The sequence below is a fragment of the Notechis scutatus genome, chromosome 8, assembly GCF_049901735.1.
Source record: "Notechis scutatus isolate UNSWTSFEM ecotype Mainland chromosome 8, rNotScu1.2, whole genome shotgun sequence".
Lineage (NCBI taxonomy): Eukaryota > Metazoa > Chordata > Lepidosauria > Squamata > Elapidae > Notechis > Notechis scutatus.
The window spans coordinates 25,394,667-25,407,148 of record NC_142016.1 but is presented as its reverse complement, the minus strand read 5'-3'; the positions used below and the strand labels follow the sequence as shown (position 1 = coordinate 25,407,148).

At 46.9% G+C, this 12,482-nt stretch overlaps 1 protein-coding gene across 1 annotated transcript in view; it reads left to right on the top strand.

Annotated features, from left to right (window-relative positions):
* LOC113425820 (SPARC-related modular calcium-binding protein 1-like) overlaps positions 1 to 12,482 on the top strand; it is a 32,465-nt gene that overhangs the window by 4,919 nt on the left and 15,064 nt on the right. The window contains exon 2 of the mRNA XM_087971233.1: positions 11,944 to 12,145. Within this exon, the coding sequence (XP_087827359.1) occupies positions 11,944 to 12,145 (202 nt within the window). The remainder of the gene's footprint in view (positions 1 to 11,943; positions 12,146 to 12,482) is intronic.

Here is a 12,482-nt window from a genome sequence, read left to right as displayed (position 1 = left end):
AAGTCTGTTTGGAGTGAGGTCATCTCTTCTGTAAGCCCTTAACAAACTTCACCAGCTAGAAACTCAACTGGGCAACCACCACCCATGGGGGGTCGTCTCTTAGATGTGGACCAAGCAGAAGAATATGCCCAAATGTTTGTTTGTTTGTTTTTTTCCCAAGAGGCAACTGGACTTTCTGGTTTTTTTTCTTTGAAGAGGTTTCGCTTCTCATCCGAGAAGCTTCTTCCACTTCTGACCGAAGAATTCCCTTCCCCACCATTCAGCCAGAGCAGAAGAAGCTTCTCGGATGAGAAGCGACATGTCTTCAAACAAAAGAAAGTCCAGTTGCCTCTTGGGGGGGAAAAAAGCACCTTTGGGACTCGAGACTCTCCCCACCCTGATCTGAATTTTTCTGCATCTCAGGAGCAACAGATCAGAATCTGAATCTCATTGAACTAAATCAGAAGTTTTTAACGTATACAGTTTTATGCTAAAAAGATAAGTTGTGACGTTTTGTCAGGCAAGGAGAAATAAGAGCACAAAGACAACAGCGTGGAACCAGGGATGCCAATACAGGTAGTCCTCAACTTATGACCAAAATTGAATCCAACATTTCTGTTGCTAAGGGAGATGGTTGTTAAATGACTTTTGTCCCATTTTACAATCTTTCTTACCAGAATTGTTAAGTGAATCACTGCAGTCGTTAAGTTAGTCACTTCTAATGAATGTCCACTGAATGAACTTCTGACAGTGAGAACAACCAACCCACGGAACAGAAGTTGCCCTCGGAAGTTGTGGGAGCAGTCATCACTTGAGACACTCAAGAAGAGATTGGACTGCCCTCTGTCAGAAATGGTGTAGAGTCTCCTGCTTGGGTGGGGGGTTGGACTGGATGACCTACAAGGTCCCTTCCAACTCTGATGATCTGTTAACTGTTGTAACTATCTGTATTTGCATTTTATCCGTTGTTTATTCCCTAAGAACAATTGGCCAAACCTTTGCCTGCTAGTCAAGGATTGAAATGTCCAGTTTTTGAGCTAGTTCTCAATTTAGGAATCAGGTATGAGAATACAGTAAACTCCTTTTTCTTTCATTTATAATAATCTGTCTCAAAAAGAGGTAATCATCCCAAATCTGACGGCGTCTGGCATGTCTGCAGCCAGTAGCTCACGCAAACACACATACACACACCTGTCCAGGCGTGGGCCCTCCTGGGTTTGTTGATCTTGGCTGGGCTTCAGGGCACGTCTCTTTGCGCCCAACCCCACCAATGTCTCAGCGGGCGAAGACACGCTGTGGACAAGCTAAATACACCCCAAGGGCTGGGTTTTCTGGAATCCCCCCCCCACGAGGCAAGTCTCGGGTGGTAGGCTGCAAAATGCAAATGCAGAGAATTTGGATCCAAAACCGCCCCAAACCCTCTTTTTTAAAAAAATAAAAATAAAGTTTTTATTATTTTAATATCCAACAAATCCTTTCCATTTCAATCGTGCATTGACCAGGTACATATTTCACTTTTTGACCATTATAAATAATATTATACTGATCAAATCTAACAATGCAATATTAACCACATTCCCATAAATAGTGTCGCATTTATCTATTACTTAAATTTCTCTAATTACTGTATAAATACATCTCTCTTAATTTGTTTTATTCTCTACCGAATGATAAACCATATTCCATACTATATAGTAATCAGTTTCCTCTAGTGTCAATCTATTCATTTCTGCACATTCAAATATTTTTTCAAATTGTTTTTCCCTCTATCGGTATTTTATCACTCTTCCAATTTTAGGCAAATACTATTCTAGCTGCTGTTAAAACATGTATAATTAAATATGGCTGCCCAGGGCTCTTAAATTTGGTTTTTTTTTTTTAAAGCATCGATCTGATGAAGTGGTGGTTTTTAGGAAGGTGGAAAGCTACTTTAGACAACAAAGGTCCATTTAGAAGGCCCTTGATGGATGTGGAGAGGAGCTGAGCTCAGTAGGTTCCTGGCAGAGATTTCCCAAGCCGGTCCTGGGGGAGCGATTGTGGTATTTATTTATTTTTTAAAAACGTTTTATTTAATTTTTTAAAAAATAAATTTATTTATTCAACATTTAAAAAACAATTCCCACTTTTGACAACGATTCCATAACGGTGTTCACACTAGTTAATAAAGCCTATAACTATATCAATTACTTCTCTATTCTATTCACTTATACTCTTATTTCTCGATCTAACTTATAACACTATTAACATATATATCTATATCTATATATCTATATATCTATATCTATCTATCTATCTATACATATACATATACATATACACATACACATATACATATATACATATACATATACTCCGAGAAGCACAAAGCTGAAGACACAAGCCTGAAGATGATGAATGAGACTTCATCGAAATGTTGCCTAGATACTTCCAATTTTACGCGGGAGAAAACCCGAATAACCAAAGATCCACATACAAATACCCACGAAAACCTCAGAAAATATATACATATATATTCTGCTGAAACGTTGCTACAACTTTAAAAGCACAACTACAATGAGGTGGGAAAATACCCGAACAAAGCTGAATGCCATACATGTAAGTACCCGCGAAAATTTAAGAAAACAAATACATATATACATACATACATAACATTAACATTTGCAGTGATTCCCTTAACTGGAAAGAAAGGTCGTAAAATGAGGCAAAATACACAACAAATGTCTCAACAGAAATGTAGGGCTTGATTGTGGTCGTAAGTTGAGGACTACCTGTAGAAAATATTCTCAACCTCCACCCACCCCCCCACCCCCCAAAATGGACACACGGATTATTCAATGAAATACTGTAATTTCTCATTGCTTTGCTGAATTTTCTCACTGCAGGGAGAATTTTACCCACTTTTGTTTTCTTGTAAACATTTAAGGAATGTTTTCCTATACATTATATTGATGAATTAAATAAGAGAAGATGATTCAGTTTAAAACTGATTGCTTGTGTTTGTTGTCCATACATCTTAAAGCATGCAGGCTGGGGAATTCTGGGAGCTGAAGTCCACCCCTCTTAAAGCACACTGGCTGCGGAATTCTGGGAAAGAAAGTCTACCCATCTTAAAGCATGATGATTTGGGAATTTTGGGAGTGGAGGTCCATTTTAAAGCATGCTGGCTGGGGAATTCTGGGAGTTGAAGTGCACCCATCTTAAAGTTGAGGAAGACGGTTTCACTGCTTCTCTGCACCCCTCCCTGCTCTTTCAACTCTCCAAATCCTGCCCCTAAAGATGCGCACACACACACACACACACACACACACACACACCAAGCATCACCCAGCATCTTGGATGCTGACGGACGACACAGAGCGGAGAGTTGTAATGGGCAGGCCTGCCTATCAAGTTCTGTTGATGCAGCCCTCACATTTTCCTGGCTGCAGCTCCTGCGGTTACGGGTAGCATGCAAGGAGCCAAGGTAAGCTGCGAGGCACTTGGGCCGCTCACCACAGACACACAACACACGCACTGCACACAGACACAAAGAGACAGGGAATCTGTTCAGCCCGGAGGCAGGCAACGGCTGGCTTGTCAATCAAGACTGAAGCGCTCGGAGGGCAGCTGCCTCTTTGCAGAGAGCGGCCGTGCAACAGATGCAGCTTTTTACACACACACACACACACACACACACACACACACACACACAGAGTGCTCTACCTTTGGCATGAAGACCCCTGGGGCTATATGCACCCCTTACTCCAACCTGTTGGTTGGTTGGATGTATTCAGTCTTCCCCACGAATCCAGATCTCAGACCACTTCACCCTCGCCGCTTGAACTCCATCCTAAGTCATAGGGGAGATTTTTGCCAAGTTTTGATTTTCTTTCTTTCTTTTTTTTTTAAATCCAGAGTTCCCTGAACAATGAGTTGGGCAGCAAATAAATTGGATAAATAAATAAATAAATAAATAAATAAAATAAATGCAGTAAAATTAAAAGAAACCGTGCCCCACCTAAACAGATAAGCAAGCCAGCTTGCATTTTTAATTTCCGTAGCGCTACTTACAGGTAGTAGCACGACTTAACGACCAACGTTGGGGGTGGGGTGGTCAAAATTTCCACAGCTAAGCAAGGCAGTTGTAGGAAATCAGGGCAGTTGTTAAAAGTGAAGCGTGCAAGAGGGCTAAACGAATCCAGCTTCCTTCCTCGACTGTATCGGGAGCCAGGTGGGGAGGCCTGGGATGCGGTTGCTGAGCAACCGAGGTTTGATCGTGTCACTTTGAGGCTGTGAAGATTGTAAAGGCGAGGACCAGTCACAAGTCACTTTGCTCCAGTGCCATTGTAACTTCAAACTGTCGTTAAACAATAAAGGAGACCATTTGGGTGCTCAGGGTTGGGATGAGGGGTCCTTCGTGCTCTCTGAGCATGGTGGTTTCCTTGCAGACGTCTCTTTGCCCAACTAGTTAACATTATCAATGCTTAGAATGGGGCGGGGTGGGGTTTGCTCTCTGATTATACAGCTAGTCCTCGACTTACAACCACAATGGAGCCCAAAATTTCTCTTGTCAAGTGAGACATTTGTTAAGTGAGTTTGCCCCATTTTACGACCGGTTGTTAAGTGAATCGCCTCAGTTGATAAGTTAATAACCCGTTTGTGAAATCCATCTGGCTTCCCCGTTGATTTGGGGGGTCAAAAGGTTGCAGAAGGGGAACAAAAGATCTTGGGACACAGCAATGGTCGTAAGTATGAACCCAGTAGCCAAGCCACTGAATTTGGATGGGGGTGCTGGAAAGGTCATTAAGTGTGAAAAAGGGTCATAAGTTCCTTTTTTTTCAGTGTGCTGTAGTAACTTTGAACAGACACGAAATGAAGTGTGGTAAGTGGAGGGCTACCTGTATACATAGTGGTGGGATTCAAATTTGTTTACTACCGGTTCTGTGGGCGTGGCTTGGTGGGTATGGCAGGGGAAGGATCATACCCCTGTTGGAATCTGGTTGAGGGGGAGATCGAACAGCTGATAGAGAGTGGGAGTGTGGCTCCCGTGGCTGTGGAGGAAACTGGGGAAGGGCACAGTCCAGCTGGGCATTCAGAGGAAGACCCAGGCCCACCCCCTCTTCATCCAAGGGCATGTAGAGAGGAACGGATAAGGGAGCAACATGGATTACGGGGGAGAAAAGGGCCCTGATTCCCTTCATTAGCTGCAGCTGGGAAAACAGGGTTTAAAAAGGGTGTTTAAAAAGCATGAATTATCTTTGTTTATCAAGTCTTATCTGGGTTTTGGCGACCTCCGAAGTATGTGTGTTTCGTTATCTTTTGAAGTCTTCAATCCCTTATCCTGCCTTGTCTCGTTAATTGCTGCAGAGGGGCTTGTGTTGGTTTTTATTTATAATTTAGATGTACTTCGGGTTCGGACTGAATTCCTTCCCTTTAAAAACTGTTCTTGGGAGAGGTTTTTCTCCAGCCGATGATAACTGGACATTGGGGGTCAAGTTGGAGGAATTAAAGGGACTTGACCTACTTTTGTGACTTAGTTGCTTTTGTGCCATGCCCCTTTGGGTCATCACAGTCGCAAAAGGGATCATGTGAACCCAGTCACTGCAACCGTCATAAACATGAAACAATTGTCAAGCGGCCAAATGTAAATCACATGACCACGAGTAAAAAGGGTCATAAGTCCCTTTTTTCAGTGTCGTTGTAACTTTGAAGGGTCACTAAATGAGCTGTAGTAAGGTGAGGACTACCTGTGCAGGTGGATCCTCAACTTGCAACCAACTCTGAAGTCATAGCGGCCCTGAAAAAGGTGATTTATGACAATTTTTCACACTTAATGACTGTTCCAGCATCCCCGTGGTCACCTGATAAAAAATTCAGATGCTTGGCAACTGATTCATACTTATGACTGGGCTGCGGTGTCCCAGGGACATGTGATCCCCCTTTGCGACCTTCTGAAAAGCAAAGTCAACAGGGAATTAATTTAACTTAATACATTTAATTTAATAAATTGATTTGTTAACTTAACGACTATGACGGCCTGGGAATTCAGGGATTTGAGGTCCGCCTGTCATATCTTGCTAGATTTGCAAGAAAAATTGTTTTTCTCGTTTAATGGCAGGATAGAGAGGGATGGTAGTTGACGTCCCCCACCTCTTTGAGTGACCAAGTTTGACAAACCTTGATCCAGGCCTGTAGAGAGGGGACGCGAAGGCTATTGAGGATCTATCCTGCACCATCCAGGATAGACAGTCCCACAGCCCACCAGCAATTAATCATGGTTAAATCTACGTTTCAAAGCAGGGCTGGCACAGAAAACATGTCAAGCAAACGGGTTTGCTATTGTTGTGGCCCGCCAGCGGACAATGGAGCTGGCAGCAGATTCGGACGGTGAGGAGGTTGGGGAGGAAACTGGGCCAGTCCTGGAGGCTGAGGGAGGCTCGGACAAGGGCTCTGCGTCAGAGGCAGAGACGGGGCCAGGGCCGTCCAACAGTTATCAGCTGCCTTCGGAGTCGGACATCGGTGAGGCAGAAGAATAGCTGGAGCCTGTTCCCAGTGTGCACATGCATAGAGCTGCCCGAAGAAGGGAACAGCTGAGGAACAAAGGTCGGCTCGGGAGTAAAGGCTCAGGTGGACGGTGAATGGCCCCTCCCACAGGGAATAAAAGAGGAGCGAAAGGGGAGTGGGGTTTTGCAGGTTCACAATTAGTTCATTTGGGTGAAGATCTGTTCCTGCATTCTCGCTAATTATTGCCTGCTACTGTGTGGCAACTGAAAGATATCGGCCTGGCTACTCTCCAAGCCTGATAAAGGTCTGTAATTGTGGACTATCTTGAAAGACTGTTTGCTGGAGAGGAATTCACGGCAAACTGAATAAAAGGGGGTTTATCGGGAATGAGGAGTCGGCTTCGTGCTGTTTAGGGAAGCCCAGGTCAGAACAGCTCTCTAAATTCTTCTCGGTTGCTGGATTAGTCTTTCAACATGACAGCCAGGACTGGGGAATTCTGGGAGTTGAAGTCCACCCATCCACACACACACACACACACCCCCGTCTTCAAGTGGCCCAAGTTTGAGAAACTCTGCTTTATTCCATCAAAGGGTCTTTGAATGCTGCCCTCCTCAAGCAGACATGAGGTCACTCGCCATCTTCACAGGAGCTCCTGTGTCTTCAAGGAGAGCCAGGTCTCCGATTCTGACAGCCCTTCCTGGACTGTGTAGACACAAACCCCCTCAAGAGCCTCCCACATCTCGGCTGCCCACGGTTGCGGGAGGGGGGAGGGAGCACTGCTTCTGGGAAGGGTCTTTCAACAGGGAGGTCCTTCTGAGCGCCCACCAGCGACCTTCGGATCATTTCCAAGGACAATCGGGATTATACAGCAATAAATGGCCTGCGTATTCAGAGCAGGAAAAATAGAGGACTCTTCTGGATAGGGTCGGGAGTGGGCCAATCACCAGGAGGCTGGGAGTTCTAGTCCCACCTTAGGCATGAAAGCTGACTGGGTGACTTTGGGCCAATCACCAGGAGTCTGAGAGTTCTAGTCCCACCTTAGGCATGAAAGCTGACTGGGTGACTTTGGGCCAATCACCAGGAGTCTGAGAGTTCTAGTCCCACCTTAGGCATGAAAGCTGGCTGGGTGACTTTGGGCCAATCACCAGGAGGCTGGGAGTTCTAGTCCCACCTTAGGCATGAAAGCTGGCTAAGTGACTTTGGGCCAATCACCAGGAGTCTGAGAGTTCTAGTCCCACCTTAGGCATGAAAGCTGGCTGGGTGACTTTGGGCCAATCACCAGGAGACTGAGAGTTCTAGTCCCACCTTAGGCATGAAAGCTGGCTGGGTGACTTTGGGCCAATCGCCAGGAGACAGGGAGTTCTAGTCCCACCTTAGGCATGAAAGCTGACTGGGTGACTTTGGGCCAATCACCAGGAGACAGGGAGTTCTAGTCCCACCTTAGGCATGAAAGCTGGCTGGGTGACTTTGGGCCAATCACCAGAAGGCTGAGAGTTCTAGTCCTGCCTTAAACACGAAAGCAAGCTGGGTGACTATGGGTCAGTCCTTCTCTCATCCCAACCCCCCTCACAAGGTTGTTGTGTGAAAACTAGGAGAAGGAAAGTGTATTCGGTACGTTCACCACCTCGAGTCACGTATAAACCACCATGAAAGTGGGATGAAAATGCAATCCATGCATCCATCTTTAAACTTAGCAAAACAATTGTCTTCCCTTTTTTCAACCAAATCTTTATGCAGATGCCGGAGCCCCTTCTACCCTACCCCACCTCAAAATGTATAACCGGATCCTTCACTTCAATATGTGAAGTTGTTTTAAGGGCCATTCCATTCTTTATGGGGGGGGGGAATATCCATTTGCTTCTTTTTGGGATCTCCCAAGTAACATTTTCATGGCTAAGGTGAGACTAGAACTCACTGTCTCCTAGTAATTGGCCCAAAGTCACCCAGATGCTGCCTTTCATGGCTAAAGTGGAGCTTTAACTTACTGACTCCTGGTAATTGACCCAAAGTCACCCACCTGGCTTTCATGTCTAAAGTAGAACTAGAATTCACTGCCTCCTGATGATGGCCCAAAGACACCAGCCGGCTTTCATGGCTAAAATGGAACTAGAACTCATTGTCTCCTGGTGATTGGCCCAAAGTCACCTAGCTGTCTTTCATACCTAAAGTGTGGAACCAGAACTCAGCATCTCCTGGCGATTGGCCCAAAGTCCTCCACCTGGCTTTCGTACCTGAGGTGGAACTAGAACTCCCAGTCTCCTGATGATGGCCCAAATTCACACAGCCGGCTCAGCTCGCCATAGCATAAACCCAGCATTCATCATGCTCATTGCAACTTCTCAGGGGTGTCTTTTCTTGACTTTTTGGTGGTCAAAAAAGTCAAGATGCCCACCGCCCCTCCAACGGTGGGATCCAAACTCCACCTGGTTGCTTTTAGGTGCAACGCATACTGTGAGTGATTTTAAGCGATTTGAGGGGAGTGGGGGTGCCTCATCCTGGAACAGACTCCAAGTCTACTCACAGTATGATTTTTTTCCTTTCGCTCCCGGACTGAAAGACGACACCGCGTCCCGTCGCCCTATTTTATGTGTGTCCTCTTCCCTCCTGCAAAGCCACTACTTAACCGTCTGACAAACACAACACACAGCCCTGGATGCCCCCTCTGAACAGCCTGTCTGGGATGCCAAATCGCATCTCTGCCGCCTCCCAACACAAATATTAGCGCAAATATTAGCGTCCATTATGGATGGGGATATTGGCTTCTTTTGCAGTAGGCAATTTATCTAATTACTTTAGCCCAGAGAGGGCCAGTTGTTTTGGTGGGAGAAGATGCACTTGGAAAAACGTGGCAGGTCATAAAAATGGGTTCCAAATATAACACAAGCCGCTTTGGTGGGGGGCCCTGGATATGCTCCTGGGCGCACGTCGGCCGGGTCGGAGGAGAAAAAGGCAGCCGTTCTTTGGGATTTGAGATTGGCAGACCCTGGAACGGAGCCCAGCCCGAAAGAACGAGGGGTCTGACGTCTCATGGCTCCCTCAGAGTCTCCCAGGATGAAAAATGGAGGGGCCTTTCGCTCACCAGGCCAACCTAGAGGCGTTTTTTTTCCCACACTGAGATGACACCTGAAATAAACCTGGGCTCCAAGATCCCCGCAGGTGGAGACTGCAGCCAAGAAATCCAAAGACGCTCGCTCCTGGGGAGGAAAGCTGGGGCAAATCTAGACAGGATGCTAAAAAGCAGAGACACCCCCCTGCCAACAAAAGGGCGTAGAGTCAAGGCGATGGTTTTCCCAGTGGCCATGTATGGCTGTGAAGGTTGGACCAGAAGGAAGGCTGAGCGCCAAAGAATGGAGGCCTTTGAACTCTGGGGCTGGAGGAGGAGTCCCTTGGACCGCAAGGCCATCCAGCCGGTCAGTCCTAGAGGAGACCCACCCTGGCTGCTCTTTTAGAAGGCCAGATCCAGAAGATGAAGCTCAAAGACTTTGGCCGAATGCTGGGAACGATGGAGGGCAACAGAAGAAGGGGATGGCAGAGAATGAAGTGGCTGGAGGGAGACACCGAAGCAGTTGACCTGAGCTTACTCCGGAGGATGGTAGAGGACAGGAAGCAGAGGTGGTATTCAGCCAGTTCTGACCGGTTCTGGAGAACCGGTAGAGGACATTTTGAGTGGTTCGGAGAACTGACCAATCCCACCTCTGACTGGCCCCGCCAACCCCATCTTTTTTCTGCCTCCCATTGAGTCCCAACTGATCGGCTGGGTCTTTGGTTGCCATGCACAGGAGAACGGAGCTGGAAAGCAGGTTAGTGGGGTGGGGAGGGAATGTTCTGACCCAAACCTGGTTCCACGAGAGTAAACACAAGGCAAAGGCACACAACCTTTTAATGCTTCATTTACGAATCCCGTTCCTTCACGGATAAAAAGGCTGCTTCCAACTAATGAGCTCCGATAAGAAAGAGCCTTGCCATGTTTTTGCAAGGCTGCCAAGAGCACCAGATAAAGTTACTAAACAACAAATCAGAGAGACTCCAAATACCAACTCAGATATTCTTAATGTCCACCAGGCTCGAGTATCAAACTTCTTTGCCTTCTGCAAAGAACTGCAGTTTCTCAGCTGGCTTTTATCCTCTCAGGGAGGGGCCATTACTTTGCAGCCTTACTCCCGAGTCGCCCGTGCTGCTGCAGCTGCTCTTTCCTTCGAGCAGCCCAGTGCGGGCACGGGCTCCTCGGGGTCCTCTTCATCAATGCTGCCAGCCTCCACAATCTCCAAAGGCAGCATTCCACTCCCTGAGGGTCCTGGCCCCCTCCCTGCATCACACGCAGGGCCCTCATCTGACCCCTGCCATGCCCACCAAGCCATACCATGCCCACCAAGTCACGCCCACAGAACTAGTAGTAAAAAAAATTGAATACCACCACTGACAGGAAGGCCTGGAGGAATGTTGTCCATGGGGTCGCGATGGGTCAGACACGACTTCGCAACTCACAACAAATTACAGGTAGTCCTAAATTTAGAAATATTCTTGGTGCGCTCTGAACTTGGTTGTTTTCTTGGTAGACGTTTCAATACCCAAAGTAGGTAACATCATCAGTTGCTAGAAGGAACTGTATACACAGAGGTGGCATTCAACAGGTACTGACCAGTTATGGAGAACCGGTAGTGGAAATTTTGAGTAATTCGGAGAACTGGCAAATACCACCTCTGTGTGATGACCCAAAAGGGTGTGGCACAAAAGCAACAAAGTCACAAAAGTAGGTAAAGTCCCTTTAATACCTCCAATTTAGCCTCCAATGTCCAGTTATCATCGTCTGGAGAAAAAACTTTCCCAAGAACAGTTTTTAAAGGGAAGAAATTTAGTCCGAACCCAAAGTACATCTAAATTATAAATAAAAACCAACACAAACCACTCTGCAGCAATTAATGAGACAGGGCAGGATAAGGAATTGAAGACTTCAAAAGATAACGAAACACACACAGTTGGAAGGATGCCAGAACCCAGATAGGACTTGACAAACAAAGACAATGCACGCTTTGCTTCCAGCAAGGTTCTGTGCACAAACACTCTCTTTATCCTGTTTTCCCAGCTGCAGCTAATGAAGGGAATCGGGGCCCTTTTCTCCCCCGTAATCCACGTTGCTCCCTTATCCATTCCTCCCTGCGTGCCCTAGGATGAAGAGGGGGTGGGCCTGGGTCTTCTTCTGGAGCCACACTGGAGCCACACTCCCACTCCCTGTCAGCTGCTCGACCTCCCTCTCAGAATCAGATTCCAACAGCAGCATGACAGCTACATCCAGACAAGGCCGCATCTTTTAACTCCCAATAAATCCTTTTGGAGTTTGGCTCGAGACTCATGATTTAAATGGGGTTAAGTGACAGCTCACTTAAGAAACGTCTCACTCAGCCACCGAAATTCTGGGCTCAACTGTGGTCGTCAGTCGAGGATGACCTGTGTTTTAATCACGCACCTCTGCCTCTTTTGCAGTTCCTCATCTCGGAGGGTGACCAGGAGCAGCTGCCGTGCCCAGCCGAGTGCCCCCCACAACAAAATGGCCGCCCCATCTGTGCCTCCGACGGGAAGTTTTACAGGTCGGCCTGCGCCTTCCAGGAAGCCAGGTGTGAACATCCCCACCTGCAGGTGTGGCCTCGCTTCCGCTGCAGGGGAGCTGCCCGGCGGGATAATAACAGTAAGGAGACCAGGACTGGGGGCGGATTGGAGGATGGTGGGGGGAAAGCTGGCAGGGAGATGCCCCTGTCTGAAGATGGCGGAAAGCAGTGGGAGATAATTTTGGGGAAGATTGGTTTTTCCCAGGTGGCCGTAGCTGTGAAACTGCTTATAAATAATCCTTGTCTTATGACTGCAATTGTCCAAACCTCCAAGGGACTGGCCCCTGGTGACCATAGCTGTGAAACTGGGCTGCGGTGTGGATTGATTGATTGATTGGCAAATTGCTTATTGATATTCCTCGACTTACGACTGCAATTCTCCAGACCTCCAAGGGACTGGCCCCTGGTGGCCATAGT